This window comes from Myotis yumanensis, unplaced genomic scaffold, assembly GCF_028538775.1.
Source record: "Myotis yumanensis isolate MYYU_CA2020_CCGP unplaced genomic scaffold, mMyoYum1.0.hap1 SCAF_2, whole genome shotgun sequence".
Taxonomy (NCBI): domain Eukaryota; kingdom Metazoa; phylum Chordata; class Mammalia; order Chiroptera; family Vespertilionidae; genus Myotis; species Myotis yumanensis.
Genome location: NW_027223753.1, coordinates 5903794 through 5928081, shown reverse-complemented (window position 1 = coordinate 5928081; position 24288 = coordinate 5903794). Strand labels below are relative to the sequence as shown.

Genomic DNA, 24288 nt, shown 5'->3' with positions numbered 1-24288 from the left:
CCCGAGACAGTGGGGTGTTCAGAACCGCAGCCCTGCGAGCCCGAGTATTTTCACCAGGTGCTTTCAAGCTGGGCACCTGCCTGCCCCCTCTGCCTTTTAAGCACTCTCCTCCAAAGAGCATTCTGTTTGCTTTTCCCAAAGCACTCTGCCCTCTGCTAGGACCACTTAGAGCACCACCACCCACACGCACAGAGCTGCTAAAGGGCCCGCAGAAAGCAAGAGCAGCTTCCAGCATCCGACTGGGCTAACAGGAGGACTGATCTGTTAATTATCTGTCAGTTTGTCACGGCTGGGCTGAGAAGGATTATGAAAAGGGGGGCACTGGGAGGAAGGTCTCTCCTAGGTGGTGTGCTCCTCGTCCTGAAATTCTGAATTAGGCTTTCAAAACCATTCACCCCTGTTGGAGGACACATAGTCCGGAGGGTAGAAAAGAGATATGCAAGAGTTTTGACTGATTCAGTCGGACAGAGTAGGGGGCACCTGAACCCCACCACGACCACAAGCACACAAGGAGAAACTCACAGCCTCCTCTCTCTGAGAGGACAAAACGGACAGAATGACCTTCACACCGGCTCCCCTTCGCCGGCGCTAACAAGCTGAGCCTGTAAATCAAGGATGAAATCCCTGTGCCAGGAAAGCAAAGGAGAAGCACTTCTTCTGTAAAGAGCCCAGCGATGCCGCCTGCTTCTGCATCAGCATTTCAGGGCAAGTGTTTGGAAGGCAGGAAGCTCCAGGCCAGCAACTGAAGGAAAAATATGTATTTATTATATATAGTAGGCCTTCTTCAAAAGTTATTTATTTCACAAAACCACTTTGCTAAATAGAGGTTTCAATCTAATTGGAATTGCAATCTGCATATTGTAAATGCACCAAATGACAGTCTTCAAGACTTCTACTCCAGTTTATGGTAGATTTCCCAATGCACACACATAATACAAGAATGTAAGGAAAAAGTACAGAGAATTATCCTAAAATATATACATATTTCTATATAATTTTTTCTTGGCCCCTTACAATCCCCAAAGGAGGGACAGAGGGATAATGCTTGTGACACTCGGAGGAGACAAAGCCAATAAGGAGAATGGAGGCTCATGGTGGCATTTGGTTTGCACTCAGTTGTGTTCGACTGTGTGGTCAGTTACACTGGTCTTTGGAGAGCCCTCACGCACCACTAGTCTCTTCTTAACTCTCTCCCCTCCTATTCATATCCCAAATTAGCCATGGTTAATTAACAGAGATGCAAACGGTCACGGACTCAAATAAAGTTTTTTGACAAGAAGTAAAAAGAAACCTTATAAATCAAATAGAAAATTTTTAAAAGAAGAGGGAGGGAGATAAGGAAAGGGAGAGAGGGGGAGAGGGGGAGAGGGGGAGAGGGGGAGAGGGGGAGAGGGGGAGGGGGGAAAGAGAGGGAGAGAGGGAGAGAGGGGGAGGGGGGGAGGGGGGAGGGGAGGAGGGGGAGAGGGGGGAGGGGAGGGGGAGGGGGACGGAAGGAGAGAGAGAGAGAGAAAGCATCCAAAGCAAAGGTCAACCTACAAATAACTGAAATGAGAAAGAAAAGGGACAGGTCAGGACTTCCCATAAAGGTCTGAAATGTTCTGTTTGCACCTCTGGGTTCACATCTAAAAGTGATTTGTGTGAACAGAGGAGGAGATACTGCTCTAGGGGAGAGAAGTGGGGACCAAGATTCATGTATTCCCGGGACTTACCTCCCTGCACTACATTTAAACTTACTTTCTGCTTCCTGCCCCTTTCACTCATTTCAAGAAAGAAATTATTTATTTTTTTCGAAACTGCATCCCGAGGGCCCAAAGATATCCTTGGCTTTCTTAAAAACGGATAAGCATCTTCTACTTTACAGCAACTCCTTTCTGCTCTCCATACTCTAACCATACCGACCTCTCTGTCACAGGGTGTAACCTTCAACAACAACAACAAAAATTAATTCAAAGCTTCAGCTTCCCCATTAACAAAAAAAAAAAAAAAAAGAATAAATATGAATTTGAAGGGGAATTCTGCCAAAACCAAAACCTCCCAAATCTGGTTCAGCCACATTCTTACCCACACAGCCTGTACTTCTCGTGCCTCCCTACATTTTTCAAAATGCAGCTGCACAGACCTCTTAAAATTCAGATTTCTAGCACCTATAATTACAGGGTGCTGGAGCAGGCTCCTTTAATTAATGAACCTGACTCCTCTGTCTTCAAAGGAAATCTGCATAAGGGATATATCACAGGGTGAACGGACTGATCAGTGCTCTCTGCTCCCTCTGCCCCGGGCAGCTAGCCCTCCGCTCCTCCAATAGGAGAGGGAAGGTGCCCAACCACCCTGTGTCCCCGCCTGCACTCACAGCCCAGTCTGGAACAAGCCCATTACACAGTTAGGGCAATAAAACATTTCTTGGAACTTAAGGGAAGAGAAGGAAGCTTTCCTGGGTGTGACCAGCAAAATCCAAAGAGAATTCTATTCTCCCTGGTTTGAGTGCTCCCCGGATTTCACTTCCTCCTTCCCTCTGCCAGGATGAAGCAGGGAGTGAGGGCAGGAAAGACAGCCGCTGTACCAGGCTGGACAAGCAATAGAGGGAATGGCCTGGGCTTTGAAAACTCTGGACAAGAAATGAACATAACAGATCTGGGACTGACACTCATCCCAGAGCTGAAATAAAACTGGCAGAAAAGGCTGTGCCCCCTTAAAGCAAACAGGTGGAAAGTGGTCACAGCATGAAGCTATTGTTCATAATTTCTGGAGAAGAATTTGAGCACATCCCAAGGACGATAAACTAAACCTCCAGGCCTGTTCCCAGGTGGTCCGTGCCCATTCTTGATATGACTCTTCTCTAAGCCAATACCTGATTAGCAGTTTTTAAAGAACAGGTTTTTCCTCTGGCTGCTCTGAGCAGCACAACCTAGGACTGTTTGTATCTGCTGCCCATGCCAGGACAACCTACAGCCGCTCTCCCGCCAGTGGCTCTGAGTTGGCTCAGAACCATGTTCACTGGAGAGCAGGCTGCCTTTGGCTGCAACAAAGACTGGAAATGGTTGCAAACAAAGCCACAGATGCCAGAATAGACAAGGCCTGGGTCAAGTCAAGACGACCCCAGGTAAAGTTTCAGGTAGGAGATTTGAGATCCAGTAAAAGACTTCAACGGACCTGGCAATAATGAAAACCGGTTTTATTCAGTCACTACCACCTGGTAACCCTTCCTCAAGGGTCCCTCAGCCCCACAGCAAACCCCGTGGGGAGCTGTCTGCATTACTGACCAGTAAACACACCTCTTCTACAGGTAGAGAAAAAGTTCTCAGACTCTGCACCCAGTAACACATTTTCTACAATTTTCCCAGTTTCTCATCTGTGATTTGGGCTATAAAATGAAGCCGGAGAACAGCACTGGGGTTAATAAGTGAAAATTTGCAGCACATTGTCCTAGCTTCTTAGTTCTTCCCAGGACACTTTCTAGGGCAGATGTCAAAAATTGAATTTGGACCCAGGCCAGTTAGCTCAGTGGTTAGAGCATCAGCCTGCAGACCAAAGGGTCTCAGGTTTGACTCCCAGTCAAGGACACATACCTCGGTTGTGGGTTCACTCCCCGACCCTCTCCCTCTTCCTCTCTCTAAATAAATTTTAAAATAATAAAATAAATTTAATTTGGTCATTCATATTCTGCCAGAAAAGGGGACTTCAACATTCCAGTGAGCTTTTGAAAGAAAAGGGAAAACAGTAACATCAGTCTATCCAATGGCTAAAACCTCAAATCAAAGTGAGGCATGATCACTGATCACTGAGTCTAACTCCATAGCATGTCCTGTTTCCTGGCAAGTGGCCTGCCATCTCTGTATGAAACACCCAGGAGCTAACATAGTCCATCATCTCTGCTCTCCATTAGATCCGTCTCCAAATCATCAGCATACTGCACCCTGGACCCACTGACCATGGAGCCACAGCGGAGCTGCAGGCCGAGAGCCCGACTGAGTGATCGTAGGGAGCCACTGCTGCCCCGTTTGCAAATCACTAGCAGCCAGAGTGGGTGAAGGATTTTTTAATTTGGTTTGGTTTTCCAACCAAGACATCCTCAAAGTTCATTGTTCCTTGAAGTGGAAGCATTTAATTCGCTCACAAACAAACAATTAGAAGCACAAGACTAGAGAGAACACGGAATTGAGGACGAAGGTCAGTATATATGAAAATAGGGGCTGGGAGGTAGCTGAGATCATGAATGTCCAGGGATTCTTGGCAGGGAGCTCACACCAGCCAGCCAGGCACTCTCTTTCCACGGAGTCTCAAGGGGAAATCACCCATCGATCCTAGGCACACGCGTTCTAGGACCAATCCCTTACCTCAGAGCAGCCTCTGCCTCAAATTCCTGCTTGCGCTTTAATGTTTAAATTATTAAATGCATTAATGTATTTACATTATTCAAGTCTTATGTGCATTTTTCTAAGATAATTTATGTATAAGAGTTTGAATGTCCATGACTGTTAATGTCTACAACCCTTCCTGTTCATTATTGATTCTGGAAGAAAAAAAAAAGTCAGAGTTTTAATGCCTTATTTTTAATGTATTAAGAGTCTGAATAAGTGCATTCTCTTTTTTCTTTTGTAATTTCATAATTTAAGTAGTGCATTTATTAAACTGACACAGTATGAATTGTGGTGAAGCCTGGCACGGCTCCACGCTGCCGAGCAGCCAGCTGGAGGAGCACGCCCGCTCCTCTGCGACCAGCGGCGGCTGGCTCAGCACGCATCCCACAGCCACCTTCTGAGCTGGAGGGGCAGCCAGAGGGGCTGCAGGCGCCGCCAAATGTAGGCTGTGCAGGAGAGTCTCCTCCTCCTTTTTAAAGTCCTTGCCCAAATCCTCTCTCCCTGTTAAGTGGGTTTCCAGGATGCTGTTCAGCTGCCTCTTTTTTTCTGCTCATGAGAAGTCCTCACCTGCTGTGCTCCAGGTGATTCCAAACAGAGCTTGGAATCAGCATACAGTTTTCAAGAACAATCAAAATGCCAGGGTTTAGCACAGCAAAAATGAGCAAACAACACAACTATCTTTAAAAAGGGATCTCAAAATGCAGACAAACACCTCAGACAGCACCTTGAACTTGAGCAAAAAAACTTTTCTTTTGAAATCCAGTTTCCACAGCAGAAAAACCCTCTTTCAACTATAGCCAGTAGAGCGACAGTGACACCCAATGGCCTATCAGTTCAATCCCAGCTGAGCACGCCCCCCAGCTTTCCCCCAATAGGTCTCAGGCCCAGAGTTCCAAATGAACAGGAAGCTCAAAGGAAAACCAGGTATCAGCTGCTCATCAAAAAGCTGAGTCGCTATGGATGAATTTCCTGCCACTACACGGAACACACACACACATTCATTCTCTCTCTCTCTCTCTCTCTCTCACTCTCTCTCTCTCTCTGTAACTATGCTCATGTGTGCAAACTGCATAGGAGAGCACACACCAGAACCATCTTTCTGTCAGGTGACGTGAGCACATGCGCATACACAGATCACAATACATGGACTGGGCAACACTGTACAAATCGACTTGGAGTGGGAGAAAGTTGCTCACTGCTGTTTTAGAATCTAACTCTGCCACTTCTCATGTCATACAAGCACACATATGCACACATTTATAAATATATATATACACACACACACACATACATACATATATATATATGTATATGTTTTGTGTTTTTCATGTATTTTCTCCCTATCTTTTTTCTATTTTTTTTCCTGGTTCCTTCTTTTCTATTTTATTTTCTTTTTTGGCCACTCATTACCATTCTTTAACTGTTACAATTTATATCAGCATATAATGTTAAATAATTACAGGGAGCGGAGCTCACTCTAGTGAGGATATAAACGCGCTGTGGGAATCTACAGATTTAAACAAATAACACTCACAGCAGGGGGTGAGCGGATGAATTAGCATTAATATCCTGCCTGGGAGATCCCAGTGCACTGGTACTGCTTAAATACAGATCTTTTCTGTAACAGTCAATATGACAGCTCCCGGCAATACAGCCCCTTTCCCTTTCCCAGTCAATATAGCAGCCAGTGAAAATAGAAACGTCCCTATAGCAATCAATATAGCAGCCAGCTAAAATAAACCCTTCCCTTTTAAGGGCTATATAATAGTCAGCTAAATGGAAGAATTGGCACCCCTGCTGGAGAGCTCAGCAGAGAAGCCAAGGAATGAACAGGCCATGAGCACTGAATGATCCTTGTGCTCAAACACGCCCTGCCCAGGAAGGGAGAAGGCATCCTAGGCAGGAGCCTGCGAGGGGCACTTGGCAGGCTGCTCCCGGTCCCAAGGAGTAAATGCCCAGGTGATAAGCCGGCCAGAGGGCACGCCTCACTGAGGTTTAATTAACATGGCCAGAGACTCTAGAATCCTGCTCACACTGTCAGGCGTAAGGGAACGTCTGTTTCGGGTGCGGAAGGAGAGTACCTTGATCTGAACCCCGTTCGTCCCGCCCCGGCCCCAGAAGGGAAGAGTATTGAGTTAACAGTCTGTGGTTTTCTGTTTTCCAGCAGCGGGGACAGCGGTTGTGTCAGAATCAGACATCTAGCCAAGTGGGTGAAAAGCATGACATTCTACGTCGAATGCCGCCCAGCAGATATATAGAACTCGTTTTAAAATCCACAGCCACGCACCTATTAACTACTGTAACGATACCACCTTTCCCCTACTCACAACATGGAAACACTCTCCTTCCCTGGAGACATACAGGAAAGAAGTTGTATTTTAAGAGAATTCAGAGGATGGCTCACTCTGAAGGCCAAAAAACGCCACCAAAGGCCTTTAAAAAAGAAGATAAAGAAAACAAGGAGCATTTGATTAAGAGAAGTTTCTATGCATTTAAAGTCACTGTTCTTTCTCGTTATAAGCAGCTACTTCTAAAATCAGTTCTGCTGGAGGATGAATTTGACAAATGTGGAACACAACTACTGACACCAGTGCCAACTTGCAGCCAGCACTCCTGAGGTGGATACTGGGCCTGTTATCTCCATCCAGATGAACATCGGGGACGCCCCTCCCGCCTCATTACGATTCCACAATCTGTCTGCCATCCTGTGGGTAAACCCACAGAGGGTCCCTGCCTCCCCGGCCAGGTGTTTAACACCCAGTGATGCTCATGTCATCAATCAGGTGACTCGGGAAAGTGCCACAGTGTCAGACACTGCAGGAAAAAAGAAAGTTTGAGAGCTCAAGTCCTTAAAATTTTAGCTCCCAACACCCTACCTAAGCCCAAAGACTGAGCAGGGGCTCTTCACTTCAGGAAGTCCATCACGTAACACCTCAGGAGGGGAGACGACGGCATGGTACAGGCAAACATCTGATGAGGGGCACCAGCGCTCATCGGTCCTACAGCCCATCCAAGGACGGCCGCCTGCTCTCAATGTTACACGGCAGCCATGCCATGGAGGAGATGGATATGTGGTGGAGAGAGGCACCCATGATTTGACAGCAAATGCAGCAGCACAGAAAGTGAGATTCTGTTCTGACCCGACACGGCACTCAGCCTCTAGAGCCGAAGCCAATGGACACTTCATAAGCGCCGATGTGCACGGCCATTCCCACGTCCACACAACATAAACTGGGGGGTGTCCCTCTCAGTCAGATGGCAGTGCAGCTGGAGCGAATGCACCATGAGGTCAGCAAAACCCACCTCCAATACAGATGCCAGGAGAGCCACCAAAAGTCAGGGAGGGGCAGCCACGAGGGGAAGGAGAAAGAGAGAGTAATGAAAGAGAAAATAGTTATGAAACGGAAGGAGAAAAGAGAGACATGAACAAAAAGATTCGAGATAACAGAAGAGGTAAAATAAAAAGGAAAGGCGAAAACGTCACTCTGGCATTTACAGTTTAAAGTTTTCGGGGCATTTATGAAATGACAGTTGCAATAAAACAAACAGAATGGTGAGTCATCCAGTTTCCAAGTTGAGTCAAAAGGGGCTGTTTCTAGACAAAGCGCAAGGCAGCCCTGCGCCGCACATTTCACGATGCCTATCGCAGCACAGACAGGATGTGGGGAGCGGGCGGTGCGAGTGCAACTGTCTCTGCTGGTCCCAGTGTCACCAGGCATAAAGACTGTCGAGATTTAAACCATAATAATGGAAAGGCTATAAAGGTCTCAGCTATAATGTTTCCTCTGATGTTCCCTTTCATAAAATGCCCGCTTTATGTTGCCTCCATGGCCATGATACACTCACACCCACAAAAGTGTGTGGCCCAGTAGAAATGTGGCACCTGAAGTTCCCAGCAGGCAGCCAGGCAGCAATTGTACACTCCAGCCCCTTGGCTCACCACCACCATCTACATACGTGAGGACACATGCACACATTCTACAAATATGTACTGAGTGCCTCCTTCCTGCCAGGAGCCAAGTTAGAATACATGCCCATCCCCTAGAGGATTTAATAAGTGCCTAGGTGCCAAATACCTAGGAAACAAACAAACAAAAAATATATTCTGCGTGGAAATATGACCATGCAGCATAGGGACTCCTTTGCTACTTGAGCACCTCCCAGCTTTACACAAGGGCATGGCAGCCCGACAGTGACAGCAACTTTCCCTCCTCCTAAGCCAGAGCGAAGTAGATAAGGTACAACACAAATCAGATAAATGCTCAAAAAAGGGGGCGAAACTGACACCCACAAAGACATGCATTTGCTTGAACTCAGCAGACAAAACTGTACAGAAACTACTAGTTTAAAGAGAATCTTTTATCTGCAGCCTGCCACCTAACCATTCTAGGCACCAGGGAACCGCAACGCCAAACCTCTCCATGTTCGTACCTTATGGACACGGCAAAGAGGCAGAAAATTAGAAAGGACAACATGGATGTGAGAACCACACGAGGGATAAAATGAGGTTGGAACCTGTAAGTCAGGGAGACCCTGTGATGCAATTAGGGAAGCCAAGGCACAGCATTAGGAAAGGACCCATCCAGTCAAGCCCAACTCGCATTGGCTAGGTGGGCAGCCAGTGCCAACCACAAACCATCCGGCTGCTTCCCTGTTGACTATACTAGTAATTGGCGAGTCTGTGCTAGAGCCACCAATTACCTTTCGGCCTCTGTACTTAGTTTACAGACAAGGGGAAGCAGGAGAGACCAGTTAGTAATGAGGAAGTAATGGCCACTAAAAGGCATTGTGTTTTACAGAGCTGCTTCGGCAGGAAAAGCCATTCGGAAAATAAAAAGTGAAAGAATAAAATAAGCGAGAGAAACTCAATTTTCTTCTCCCTTCCTCCCAAAGCCACACTTAGGATAAAATGAGGTTTGTGCAGGTTAATCCTTATGAGGTAAGAAAAAAATGATTAAATACATTTAAAAAAATCAATTGTACATTAAACCAAATCCAGGAACTGCAAAAACAAACACCGCAGCATCCCTCCAGCCGCCGAGCTCTGCCGTCTGGTCAGCAGGGGATACCCCACCTGACGGAGCCGCTGAGGTAATGGGAGGGGAGCAGGAAGGAAGGGGAGATGGAGCTGGGGAGGGGCGGAGAGGAGGGAAGACCAAGATTTCTCTGAAATAAAGGCATTTCTAGACATTCCAAAGGAAGAAACAAAATGGGGCTCCGGAGACCAGGCTGAGTTCTTCAAAACTCCAACAGAAATAACAATAATGATAATAATCATGTGATAAACAGGAGTTATAAACCGCGTCCCTGTCAAATGATCTGCCACTATTTCCAGTTATTTCTTCTGCTCATTAGCAGATCTATTAACTGCCATTTTTCAGCGAGACAACAGAGAGCGGGAGCTGGAGGTGAGGTTAGGAGGCACGCCTTTGTCTTGGAAGAAAGCCCCTCTTGGAGCCAGGATGGAAACGCCTCCCCCTCCCCAGTGCTCTGGGGTCCTCAGAGGAAAGCCCACAAGCATGCAAAGCCCGAGACAGGGCCGGGGCCCCAGCTCCTCCACAGTGGAGTCAAGCTGGAGAATTCTTGCCTAAACCTACATAAACCTCACAGGGCTGAAATGTCGCGGCCCTGCAACCACCCAGTCCCGCCTGCCACCAACCCTCCTTTTCATCACTTGCTTCAGCCACACAGCGGGAGGAAGATCTGAGTCAGGGCCGTGGGTCAAATCCGTGCCTCTGGGAGGACCAGGAGCTAGGTACCCACTTCAACAAGGCACACCTGTCAGTCTTGGGTCCCAAAGTCTAAAAAAGTGACAAATCCAAAGTGTCGTCCCCCCCCCCACCTTAATGTGCTTCTGAAATGAGTCACTGAGAATTGAAAAGAAAGTTCTGAAAGCCTGGGGGGGGGGGGCGGGTAAGGGAATGCTGACAGGAAAAACAGGTAATCAACCATATGACAGCAGTGTTCCCAACAGAATAAAGACACGTACCCACAGGGGAAAGTTTCAAAACATCTAAACATTATTAGAGTGGTTATCAATGGCAACAAGATCTGACAAAAAGATTTTACTCTCTTAAAGACATCTCTATTCATTTCCAAGCACGAGAACTCTGACAGTGAGGATTTGTGGATGTGGACAGGGACGCAGATAAAGGGTCTGCCTGAGGGCAGTGAAAGCGGAGATGGAAGATGCCGGATGCTGTAGCTTCTATGTGGGTCCAGGTGACTCCCTGAAGCCTGCACGGCACCACTTCAAGAGCTGGAGTCAAAAGCAAACTGCTCAATTGTGGAAGCCTTCCCTTTGCCAGCAGGAGACGAAGAACAAGCGGCTGCTGCCCCCTAGAAGCTACCAGGGACATTGCACCTTGCTCTACAGACAAGATGAAAAGATCCTATTATCTTGCCTCGATCGCGTAACCTGTCATTAGTGAGGTGCATGGGTGCAGACGCCTCCTCCAAGAACAAGGAGGCCACATCACCTGTGATAAATTAATAGGTGCCTTTTCAACAGCTAAGATGCACACAAAAGACTCCACGCAGGGAGAGCGCACAGGCAGCAGCCTCAGAGGAAGCAGGATCCCCAGGCAGCCCCCACCACCACCACCACCACCCCGCCCCCTCCCCGCCCCCCCGACCTAACCCTAAGCCCCTCTCCCACACACTGCGTGATCCTGAGAAGAGCTCAGCAGTGCCGACTTTGGGGCTTGAATCCCAGGCCTGCCACTTACTCGCATAGGAACCTGTGTGCCCTGGGCTTGTTTCCTCGCTGTAAACTGAAGAAAAGAGTCATTCTCACCAGTTTGTTAGGATAAAACAAGATAACAAAAATACAGAAACAGTACGAGGCCAGCAATTCATATAGCACAAGCCCTACTGGCCTTTGTGATCAGAGCTTGTAATTGGTCAGTTAATCAAAAAATCAGTTAAAGCGGGGAATCATTAAAAATGGAGCCTCCTCTGCATACCTTACACATTTCACATTAACTTAAAACCTATAAACGTACAGTCATTTGCTAATCTTTTGATGTAGAGCCAAGACCTTTTCTTTGAGTGTGGGCCCACAGACTGAAGTTCCCAGACAGACGTCTTTCTTGCATAAACCCCACCCATAACACACCCTTCACCATTTCTAAAGCAAAGCCAGAACTGAAAGAAATTAGTAAAGCAAATCAAAGTACCAAATACTTCTAGATTTTTATGATCTTCCCCTAGCTTAACTGCTGTCTTGTTCACACCTCAAAAGACAGCAATCTTTTTAGCAGCTCACACTTACCAAAGCATTCAGCTCAGTTTTCATAGAACCCTTTTCACATTTGTTTATAAAACACATGATATTTGTAGGTCCCTCTGTTCACATTTATTTATATTTCACCTATTGACAGCATGTTTAGTAAACAGCCTAAATCATTAACAGATGCAATTGGCTCACACAGGTTCAGGGCACGCTGGCCTGGGTGAGTAGGTCCCCCAGTGCCACATCAGCTAGCTGGTTGCTTCAAGGAGTGTGTCAAGTGCAAGCTCTTAACACTTTAAAAAATGTATGTACTGCACAAGAGATGTGAAATGACTTTCAAAAGTACACACGAGACAAAAGGACCAGCAAAAGGAAAGAATAAGGAAGGGGGGAAAGATGTTTAACAAAGGTTGCTTACTTTTTCCCCTTCTCCCTCAAAATCCATGTTTGGTAAACGGTGGGAAAACTAAACCATTTATACAAATAACCAACTTACGTGCCTGATTCTATTAGCAGATCCTCCCCACCAGCCTGGAGAAAGCAGCCCTGTCCCTCAAGACCCTCTTGCTGTGGCCCTATTAGGTCACAGGGGACACAGAGCGAGAGGGAAAGGCCTCGTGGTGGACACTGCTGGGTGAAGGGAGTGACGGCTGACCCAGGAGAGCTGTGCCACCAGGGTCACTGCTAAGGCAAGAGGTCACAAAGGTGACAGCATGTCTTCTAGACAAGGCAATAGATCCGGCCCGGCCCCTGAGGGCTATGAGTTAGCTCTGCTCTGAGCCCAAGTGTCAGGGAGTGCCCTGGGCAGATTTACCTCAGGAATCACTCAGTGTCGGCCCCATCTCTAGGCTGTTCGGACAAACTCATAATGGCAGAGAGAAGATTTGTGGAGCAACAAGCATAAATCTTGGTTATAACTACAAACCATAAAAGAGAGGAGAGCTGGGAGGGAAGAAGGAAGGGCGGCGAAGGCGTCCTTCTCCAAAGCACCACTTTATCTTCCTGCGGCTTCTCACAGCGTAGAAGTGGGATTAACTGCAAGATCATATTTTCAAACCCAAATTGGCCTATGTGGTTTGACAATGAGCTAAAATGCTTTAAACTGAAATTCCCGTGCAAAACGCAGGGCACATGGCTGTCCAAAGTATTTGACATTCAGTGGTCCCCAGACTGGGGGATTTTATTGAGTTTGCCACATGGAACACCCTATTTTAGGTCACAATTAAAAATACCCTTGTAAGTAAAACTTCTTTCAAATGAGATTAATAATCGATTTTAAGCAAAAGAAGAACCTTTGAGAACGTCCCTCTGCCCAGTAAAGCTCTGGACAGCCGTGCTCAGCAAGGGTTAGGCCGCGCCCTGAAGGACTCAAGGGCTCTGTCTCCAGGAGAAAAGGGGGGACACGACCCACTTCCTCCAGAGCAATGCTGCCGGGGACGAGATGAAAGATGAACCGGCACCGTGCGGCTCTGCGAAGAGGCCTCAAGTGCCCAGTTCCTCAGTTCCCACGTCTCTGAAACGAGGGCACTGTGTGGTTACCCAACAGCCAGGCCTCTGATTACAGGAACTATAGCAAATGTAAAGTGTTACCAGGAAAGCCAGGAACCCAAAGGATAAACAAAGCTGAAAAAGTATTTCAAATTCCACTCCTCTAATTATTACTCCTAAGAGTTTCGATTCATCTAATAATTATTTGTAAAAGGATACCTTACAACTGAAAAAGCAACCTCTTCATTTACCTGAAAGAGGAAAGAACTTGAAAGGCAGCCGCCTGGTCTATGGACTAAACCCTCCCAGTCCATAATAGGAAGGACGGGTAGGAAGAGGCAGTCATTTCAAAATCAGTAAGTGGCCCAGAGATCACAGAGAAGCCACCCGGAGACAGAAGGAGACTTTTCTCCAGTTCATCCTCTTCAGCATTTAGTTCTAAGCCATTTTCCTCCCCCCAATGGGGGACAGGTGGGACCCTCAGGCACCCTCCCACAAGGGTGTCCGTGTTACAAGAGGAGTGTTTGCTTCACTAGAGGTTTTGCACTGTTGAGAGGGGAACGGAGGAGGAGGCACGGCCAAGTTTTTCCTATTTGGAAGGTGCCCAGGCCGCAGGCCCAGTACTCGGGGTCTGGGCACACGACATCGTCCCCAGCAGAGAGCTGTACCAGGAGGCCCACCCCCAGCTGTTTACACTAATTTTTGGTCCCAAATTTCTCAGCAGCAGTTATGAGGGGTCCTCCCCAGCCTGTGTTGCTAGTAACAGTGTAAGTACCCAAATCGACAGATAACTCACTTCTTAAATATAAATAAATAGCCCTGGCTGGGTGGCTCAGTTGGTGGGAGCATCATCCTGTACACCAAAAGGTTGCAGGTTCAATTCCTGGACAGGGCAGATACCTAGATTGCGGGTTCGAAACCCATTGGGAAGCATAGGAGAGGCAATGGATGAATGAGTCTCTCTTACTTCGATGTTTCTCCAGCTCCCTTACTCTCTCTAAAAAAAAAACAAAAAAACAAAAAAAAAACACATATTCTTGAGTCAAGAAATAAATAAGTAAATAAATAAATAGCAGATTTAGGATTACCCCTATAATGTCATGCCCAGTCACCTACATCCTGATGTCCGAGTGAGAAACAGAGGTGGAAATTACAGCTTACATGAGCAAACCTAACTCTGTTATTCAACAAGCCCGTAGAAATCAACCACTATATATTTTTAAAATAATAATGCTTAACACTGTACATTTGCTATATTTATTTATTTATTTTTCCTGGGGAGGAAAAATGACAAGTTTCTGAAATCTCTAAATGGCTAGTTTCATTGCCCCTATGCTTATAAAACACTTTCATGAATACAATATTAAAATCAACTTTATTTCCCCGCCAAGTGCTCTGAATTTTGTTAAAAGGTGTGTGTTACATGTTCTACATATGCAAATATACACACATCCATAGTGCACATGAGTGTACACACAAAGAAATGCACTGAGCATATGAATGTCATCCTTCAGAAATGTCTTGGTGGGGGAAAACCCGCCTCGCCACAGTGAGCCCACCAGCAAGTTCACCAAAATACTCTAACCACAAAAGATACAGACACAGGGAGGCGCCTGCAGAACTACATGAGAGGTCTCTAGAAGACTAGCCACAGGCATTCTCAAACAGAGGCTCAAAGCCTAGCTCCCTAAATTCATCGAGATATGAAGGGCCTTTTGATTACCGGCCTCTGGTTAACTGACGTAGAAGTAAAGAGAAAATCCCTAGGTGTCCAGGTGTAAGGTGGATGAGCTCCCCCAGAAGACCTGAGATCAAATACACGTTGTAGAATCCAGGTGGGCGAGGTTCCATCTTAGCCTCAAGGAAAAACCTGAGGACTCAGGACACCTCTACTTAGAGGACAAAACTGCCGGCACACAGCCTGGGTCTGCAAGTGTCGAGTGTCCTTATTTTTAAGAATCCAGCATACTGCCCTAGCCGGTCTGGCTCAGTGGATAGAGTGCTGGCGTGTGGACTGAAGGGTCCCGGGTTCGATTCCGGTCAAGGGCACATGGCTGGTTTTCGGGCTCAATCCCCAGTAGGGGGCGTGCAGGAGGCAGCCAATCAATGATTCTCTCTCATCATTGACCTTTCTTTCTTTCTCTCTCTCTCTCTCTCTCCTTTCCTCTCTGAAATAAAAATACAATTTTTTTAAAAAAATAATAATCCAGCATACCAAAAAATATTGGTCCTAGGGAAAGTGATAAAGTAGAAATCACCATCATCATTTATAAAAATACATTCATGTAAGCTTAGCATTCTTTTGGTGGGTGGATACAGGGAAAGGTGGGTGGATACAGGGAAAGGACAGAAACAAAACAACAACAAACCCTATACTTTACTGTTAGAGGAAGAGAACACGGCAGAAGACTCATCCATTAGAAAGAACTTGATGTCAATGAGCAAAAAGCTGAAATTCTAGTTTAGCCAAAACCCATAAGCATATAAAGTAGATGAGCAATAGTGTTGCTGAATATTGAGAAATTTGTTGCGTTGAAACAAGTAGACACGTAAACGAAACTTATTTACTGCTTACTTCAAATAACCTAAATCATATGACTAAAAGGACTCTCGGAAGGTTACTTAACCCCAGTTTCTGTATCCAAGCAAGATAGGAACTGAGTTACTCCATGCCGACAATGTCCACCCATTCTTTTCTTTCTTTCTTTTTTTTTTTTTTTTTATTTCAGAGAGGAAGGGAGATAGAAACATTCATGATGAGAAGGAATCATGGATGGGCTGCCTCCTGCACGTCCCCCACTGGAGATGGAGCCCACAACCCGGGCATGTGCCCCGACCGGGAATCGAACCGTGACCTCCGGGTTCATAGGTCGATGCTCAACCACTGAGGCACACTGGCCAGGCTTTACCCATCCTTAAAGACCCATCAGCAAGGCAGGACTTCATCCTGCCAGAGTGAATCCACCTAGAGCAATGGTTCTCAACCTGTGGGTTGCGACCCCTTTGGCGGTCAAACAACCCTTTCACAGGGATCGCCTAAGACCATTGGAAAACACATATATAATTACATATTGTTTTTGTGATTAATCACTATGCTTTAATTATGTTCAATTTGTAACAATGAAAATATATCCTGCATATCAGATATTTACATGACGATTCATAACAGTAGCAAAATTACAGTTATGAAGTAGCAACGAAAATAATTTTATGGTTGGGGGTCACCACAACATGAGGAACTGTATTAAAGGGTCACAGCATTAGGAAAGTTGAGAACCACTGACCTAGAGCCTTTGAGTGAGCCTGAGCATGTGTCCACAAGGTGACGAGAAAACTCAGGTCTACAGGAAATTTACAGAAGGCTTTGAACAGGTCTGGGAGAAGCTGGGGGGGCTGTCAAAATTCTTTGCCCTTGGAGGAAAAGCTCAATAAAGAAACAATGAAGAAGAAAAAGTAATCAGCTGTTTTAACTAATACAAAGAGTTTTGTCATTAACAATTAGAATTCCAACTGGGAGTTCTCAGAATTTGTCAAACTGGTCTGTTCACCAATCTCTAGCACTGAGAACTTTATGACATTATATCCCACTAATACAGTCAGGGTTGCTGGGTTCGTTTTTTTTGGGGGGGGGGGGAGAATTTAAGGGGCAAGAGAAGGTAGCATGAAGTGTCACTGCTTGCGTAGAATCAAGACAAGAGGACGGACATAAACACAAACATATCATTTAGAAACTACAAGACCATACTTCTCAGCACAAAATCACAAGCCTGTTTGTATTGTCCAGAGAGGACAGAAATAAAATCAGGCCCTCCTTCCCTAGCAATAAAGCAAACAATCATGCAGAAGCCCAAATACATCCACCTGCTGTCAATAGAGCCTCTTCTATCGGAACCCCCCGTCTATATATTTAAAGCCTAAGCGACCAGTCGACCGAACAACCGATCGACCAGTTGCTATGATGAGCACTGACCACTTGGGGGCAGACGCTTAATGCAGGAGCTGCCCCCTGGTGGTCAGTGCACTCCCACAGTGGAAGTGCTGTTCAGCTAACCAACGGGCGCCAGATGCTGTGCTCACGACTGGTGAGCACCGCTGTGGCAGCAGTGGCGCCAGCCTCAGGCACAGCGGGGCCAGGATGAGCGGGAGCGCCCCAGCAACCTGCTGCTTCAAGCACTACTACATCCCTTGGGGGATGTCGGACTGCCGGTTTCGGCCCGGGACATGCCCCCGAGGGGTCCCGGATTGTGAGATGGCACAAGCCAGGCTGAGGGACCCCACCAGTGCACGAATCCATGCACCGGGCCTCTAGTTTTTCATAAGGGGGAAGTTATTCCAAAGTGATCATCCAGTTCTGGAGACAAAGAACACCAGTATTTGCCTTTAGCATCCTGTGCTTAGCCCTTTTTACTGTAGAGAACAGGCAGCTCCCATTAAGGAATTTTGCACTCAGCTAAAAACAAAAACAAAAATAGCATAGCAGGGTGTTCCCTCAGCACTGAACTATCCCATTCCTCCAGACCTGGCTTCCAGCTCCACAAAACCCACCCTGAGTACCCCTCACCCTCCACCCCGCTTCCTCTGCACCTCCTCCTCTGAATAATGAGGGCTCTCTCAGACTCCACGCCAGGCAATTCTGCACCAATTATACACGATTTTATACTGTTCGTTAAATTATATACAGCCCTGTGTTTTTTTGCTAATTGTTTCATGTATACAAATGCCTTTCCTCCCCCAGATAAAATATATAAATTACTTAAGAAGAGGCTTAGTTTTATTCTTCAATTGTCTATTCCTCCCGAGCATCCAGGGAATGGGTAACACCCCCGGCCAGAATCCCTGTGCTATCGGGCTTTCTGTGGTTGGGCTACCGTCCGTTCCTTCTCCAGCACCTGTGACTCAGCACCCGCTTCAGAGCAGCTTGTCCTGTACCCACAACCTGCCACACGAGCTCTCGCTAGCCCCTGGCGGGCTCCTCTGACTGGCACCCTCCCACCGCCACTCCCAAGAGGCAGAAGTAGTTCACACAAGACCATACAACTCGGCTGGTGCCCTCATTTAATCAGGCTGCTGCAAATGGTTGGCCAAAAGCAATAAGGCCATGACTGAGAGACTGTGGGAGTTTAATATAAAAAATTTAATAAAAAAAGAGGGGTCTACCTTTTAATAGGGCTCTAATTACCCAACTCATAGGATCAGCCCAAATGAGATGGGAGTTTATTTCGGGTTTTTTTTTTAATTATTGTTTTTTTTATATATATATAAATTGCTGCTATGTGTTTTCTTTCCTCTGAGCAATTATGCAGCAAGTACGTAAAGAGGGGAAAAAATATTAATTAAATATAAGGTAATTGTAGAGTTGGCCTGGAGAGAATGAGTCTGAACTCTGGACAATCACAGGCTACTAGGGTTTGAAGACTGCTCAGGGCCTCCCAGAAAAGAAAGAAATAAAAATACAACCAACCAACAAGCAGATGCACAGTGCAGCAGGAAAAGAGCATGAACAGAAACATTAGCAGAGCAAAGGGGCTGCAGGGCTCCACATACCCTGAAATCAGTGAGGCTGCCAACTGCTTGGGGCTCCCTGCTAGAAAGGACCTCCCAGAGTTTGTCCAACCATGACCCCCCAGAATGGACCGGCCGCTCTCCTGGTGATCAATAGTTAAATTAGGAGGTCAAAATTTAAAGAGACTGAGGAATAAAGGATTGAAAAGGACTGTCATGTTCAATTTGGACATCACTCCAAAACCAACTATAACTTCAGCCCGAGGGGCAGTGTGGCAGGCCCCGTGGGAAATACTCAAGGTCTACCTAAGAGACTGGCTTTCACACCACCGTGACCTCAAGGAAGAACTCAGGGGATCCCAAAAGAGTGAAATGAAGCCACTGCAGGGACAGGTGGAAATGAGCCGTTTTTGGTAACAACAGGTGACATGATGGCAGTAGCACTGTCCTGAAACAGTCCAGGCAGGGCTTGTATCGCCCTGGTCTTTCTCCCCTCTGTCCTGGAAAGCCTTAGAACCGGCTAGGATTCAGACTTGCTCACAACGCTAAGGCCCTCTCCTTACCTCCTCGCACTACTGCCAGAAGGAGAAGGAAGAAAAACAGGCGAAACAGCAGGCCCCGCAGAAACAAAAGCTGGGCAGTACATCCCTAAAATTGTTGTCAACATTCAAAGAGAGAAAAAGCTCTGAAAAGTTCAACCTAAAGCTGGCCCCTCCATAAAACATGTCTGGTTTGTACAGAACAGGTCTCTCTACCCACCAACAGGACCGGCAACCGTCCTGAAATGCAAAGTAGGATAAAAATGGGGCAGGCGGGCAGGCACTCTGGCTCAGACGCCCGAGCAAAAGCACTTCGTCAAGAAAATTACCTTCGGTACCTAGTAGGCCTCTTCCCTGACAATAATATAAGCAGGAAACAAATATCATAAACCTAACTACTAACCAGGCAAAACGGAGTTCCCTCCCTTACCTGTTCTTCAAAGGCCACCTGAGGTGCCCTCACCCTTAGGGGCAAAGAACAGCTATTCCAGCCCTAGACAGTTTGGCTCAGTGGATAGAGTGTCGGACTGCGGACCAAAGGGTCCTGGGTTCAATTCTGGTCAAGAACACGTACCTCAGATGCAGGCTCCTCCCCAGCCTGAGCCCTGGTTGGGGCGCATGCAGGAGGCAACCAATCGATGTGTTTCTCTCACATTGACATTTCTCTGTTTCTCCCTCTCCTACTCTCTCTAAAAATAAATGGAAAAATATCCTCGAGTGATATTTTAAAAAAAGAAAAAAGAACGGCTATTCTATACAATCAAGCAGCAACTTGGTTAAGCCCAGCAGCCTCACTCCAACTCAGCCCCCAAAGGTTTCAGGCGCCCCACTAACTACTATTGATCAGCAATAAGCCAAGTGGTGCATCACCAACTGTGGTGGATGCTTCAGTTCCAGAAAAGATCAGGCTTTGCCCTGACCAGGTAGCTCAGTTGATTAGAGCATCATCCCGAAATGCCAAGGTTGTGGGTTTGATCCCTAGTCAGGACACATACAAAAATCAGCCAATGAATGCATAAATAAGTGCAAGAACGCATAAATAAGTGGAACAACAAATCTCTCTCTCTCAAATCAATAAATAAAGATGAAATTAAATAAAAAGAAGACGAGGCTTTACTAAAGAGATCTTACTAATTCCTGATGTCAGGAAGTCAGGGGTCACTGATGGGGTTAGTCTCCACACACATCTACTTTTAAAGGGACACTACTGATGTAAAACTGTAAGACCATAGGGTTTCTTGAAACTCACATTGTATTTTAACTATTAGAAAATGATACACATGTAACCTGGATTCTTACCAGTGGCTCTCGAGGCATCACATTTTCACTTCCTGGACTAGAGCTTGGCTGCAAAGAAAAACAGAAACAAAAATAAGATCACAGTGCCACCCAATGGACATCAAAACCAAAGACATTCTACTCGCAAGCAACACACACAAACCCCTTTCTCATATTTCCCTCCGTTTTTTCACACTGTAGAGTGTGCTGGGTGAGCTATCTGTAAGCAGTGGCCCGAAGAGCCTGAAGTTCCAGCGAACACGAAGAGGCTGTCTGGGTTCAGTGCCAGCACCTCGAGAAGGCTGGGCTTGGCTTAGGAGGACCCAAGACCAGCAGCTGGGCAGCAGGGGCTGAGGACCATCACCAAATCCATGGAAATAGCAAAGTCCAGCAGGAAGGTGTTAAGTGAAAGCAAAACCTTTTTGCCTCCTCCCAGCTAAGGAGTTGACCAGGAAAGGCAGAGCAAAAGTGGAGAAACGGATCCAGCCACAAGGGGGCCCCAGTTGCCCACACCCGGGATTTTCTCTGGGCATCTATCTGGAACCAGGAAAGCAAGATCTACCCTGGTTCCTACACTAGTCTCTGAGGACAGCGATCCACAGCAGAAAAGAAAGCCAGGCTAAAACTCTTTTTTCACAATAAGCTAGTGACAGGCTGACAGATAAACGGACTAACTGGCAGGCAGGCAGCATCGTGGCCCACTCGCCTGGCTCTAATCTGTTCTGTTTCCTTCTCTGGATCTCTCCCTCTCCCTCACCCTCACATCTGCCTTCAACCCTTGACTGATCTTACCAAAATTTAGAGAAAGAGAGAGAGACAGAGACAGAGACAGACAGGCTCGGAGGAAATTTACAAACCTCCAAAAGCATAAAACAAGCAGTTTGCGAGAGATATGATTGGTTTACTGTACTGATGTTCAAGCCAATTTCCAATTATCTACAGATAAAATCCAGACAACTGCAGCTAATGTGTGGGTCTTAGGAGCCAGCCTCCAGCCTCCACACTCCCCCAGCCAGTTCAAGATGGCAAGTGGTAGGCTCCTAGGAAAAAGAATAGGAGGTAGGGAAGGGAAGAGTGCAGTCCACAGAGGGTCCCCCACGATGTCCTTACGCCCAGATGCCACCACACAGCTGGCACATGCACACTGGCAAGGACTCTGCTGGAAGACGGACTCCATCCTCATACAAAGTCCTGTCTCAAGTGCTCCTCTTGTCCCAGGACAAGGCCAGCCAGCATGAAGCCAGGTAGCAAGTCTCAGGGCAGGTGAGCATGCTTCCCCTCCCTTCTTTCCTCCCGCCCAAGGCTCAGGCATCAATAAGCTCCTGCATTTAGATCTCGAGCCCAGATGCCTCTGAGTTCTACATCCGACTGCCTCCCTACCTCCTCTTGGACTTAAATCCATAGCAGATTCATAATCTCCTCCCTCTGCTACACATGTCCTTTTCCAGTGTTTCCTATCTGAGTGATGGGACAACCTTCCACCAAAATATGTGAACACAAGGCCATCCTTGACAGCTCCTTCTCCCTGACTCGCCAGAGCTAACTCATTATCAAGCCCTGCCAATATTCCTTCCTAAATATCCACGGACTCAGTCCATTCACTTCTCTCCATATCCAGTGCCAGCACCATTGTCCATGCTTCCAAAATCTGCCTGAGCCGCTGCAAAGGCCTTCTAATCAGCTCACCCACACCCATGCTGGCTCTCTTCCCATTCATTCTCCACACTGCAAACAGACTATCTTTCCAAGCGATAATCCAATCATCTCACCCTGAATCCACCTGCCCACCCCAGTAAACAAGTCTAATACAGAAAAAACTTTTCAGCAAGGCCTGCAAGGCCTTGCATCTACTCTGACTACATCTCAGTCTGCGTGGCACCACATCCCCCAGCTCTGCCCACAACAGACACACTGGCCTTTGCCTTCTCTGTCAAATGGGCCTTTGCACATGCTATTCCTTCCTTTCCCTCTGACAATTTAACTTGTCACTTCCCCAGGGAAACCTTCCCTCTCTGACACCCATGACGGCTCAAATCTCTATTATAGACTAACAGCCTACTGTCCCCCACCACATTATAAACTCCAGAACTGTGTCTGCTCTGCACTGTATCCCTAGGGCCTGGGACAGTATCAGGTGCACACCAGGCATTCCATAGACATTTGTAGAATGAATGATGAGCAATGAAGAAGAGAGCAATGGTTCTAAGTCAACTGGACTAAATAGTAAAGTTGATTATCTTCCTGAAGCTGCCTTCACTCCATTTGGTAAATACTAAGTGCTAACATTTATTTAGCTTATCCTTCACTTAATTCTCACAATAAATTTATAAAATTATTGCTGATGAGGAAACTGAGGCAAGGGATGTTAAATACTCACCCACGATGACTCAGTTAGTAACTGATAATAAAGGGGCCTGAACCTTTCTAATTAATCAAAATAATCAAGTTTTGTTTAGACCACATTTTATTAGCACCAACTTTAATGCTGCCCCATCAATAATAATGTAGGTTTTTTGACTTGATGAAACAATCCAATGCAAACAGCGTAGTATTTAGGAGGCCTCATTCTGACTTAACCCAAAACTTTCTTCCTGAGAGACCACCAAGGTACTTCCCTTAAATTAGTTTATCTCTTGAACAACTAATATTTGTCAGAAGGAAAACTTGAAGCACTATTCAGTACCAAGTCTCTTTCATCACATACCTTTTGTACCTTTTTAAATTTTGAGCCATGAAAATATATTCTGCTTTTTAAAAAAAACTTTACATATTAAAAAATTTTAAAGGAAGCTTTCCTCTCATCCCAACACTCAGTCCCTTCTTCCTTAGGCGACCCACCACTGATGCTAGTTCCTTATATATTTTTCCCAGGATATTCAAAGGGTACAAGAAGCACATATATGTGTACATGTCCCCACCAAGGAACTTCAAACAGCAACACTCTCCAAATTCCTCAAGGTTTGGCTTCCTCAAGCCTGGCATCCCAGCACACCAAAGCCAGACCTCCAAAAGCAATCTCAGGGCTACTAAGAGAGGAGCAAGCGTTTCCCCAAACGAACTCACAGTGCTGCCTGAGGTCAGTCTGACCTTATCAGTGAATACAGAGCTTCTTGCCAATCTGGAAATTGCCCAATACGGATTATATTCTAGATCATTCTCTAGCATGTCTGCAGTCTAAGATGGTCCATCCCCCATTTCCTGTCTCAGAGCCCTTTAGAAAAGTGTCTCTGGATGACCAAAACAGCCCTACTACTCTCCATACCGGTACCACCACCTGAAACTCTTCGCTGGGGAGCTAGTTGATTCTCTCTCCCCACTGGATTTTAAGCTCCTTGAAGACAGGCACTGTACTTTATTGAAGGCTGGTCTTCAGCACTTAGAATAACACTGGTCCTCAATAAACACGTGCTTAAATATTTTCACCTAAAAAGTTAAAACAAAGGAACCACTCTGTATACATAATCCCACGCGAGACAAGCAGAGGACCGGCAGTGCCTTGTCTTTCCCTGGAACACTTCACCTCCGACCTCACACACACCTGGCCTATTCTCAATGCTGTGCTGTGGCCTGATGCTTCTCAACACGCAAGGGGCACTTGAAAATGTGTGCAGGTGTTTCTGGTTGTCACAATGACCAGGGAGTCCCCATTTAGAGGGCAGGCGCCTGGGAGGCTAAATATCCTGCAAGGCACGCAATGAAGAACTGTTCTTCAAACCACCAACAGGACCCCTTAGAGAATCCTGACCACTGCTTCCTTATGCTGGGGGGGACAGACCCCATCTTCAGCATGCAGTCCTACGTGCTGTGTCAAAGGAGGCAAAGGTCTGAGCAGATAAGTGCTTGTCAGAGTGGAATTCCCAAGCTCATTAATCTCACCAGTCCAGCTTTC

The 24288-nt window shown here is 46.5% G+C and overlaps 1 protein-coding gene across 2 annotated transcripts in view; it reads right to left on the bottom strand.

Annotated features, from left to right (window-relative positions):
- Positions 1–24288, bottom strand: part of PEX14 (peroxisomal biogenesis factor 14) — a 139107-nt gene that overhangs the window by 95340 nt on the left and 19479 nt on the right. The window contains exons 1-2 of one of the 2 annotated variants that reach the window (XM_070404064.1): positions 20818–20843; positions 20421–20468 (exon numbers count right to left, since the gene is read on the bottom strand). In XM_070404064.1, the coding sequence (XP_070260165.1) occupies positions 20421–20438 (18 nt within the window). In that variant the 5' untranslated portion in view covers positions 20439–20468; positions 20818–20843. Of the gene's footprint in view, positions 1–20420; positions 20469–20817; positions 20844–24288 lie in introns of those variants that run through there. The other variant, XM_070404063.1, reaches the window with a different exon arrangement.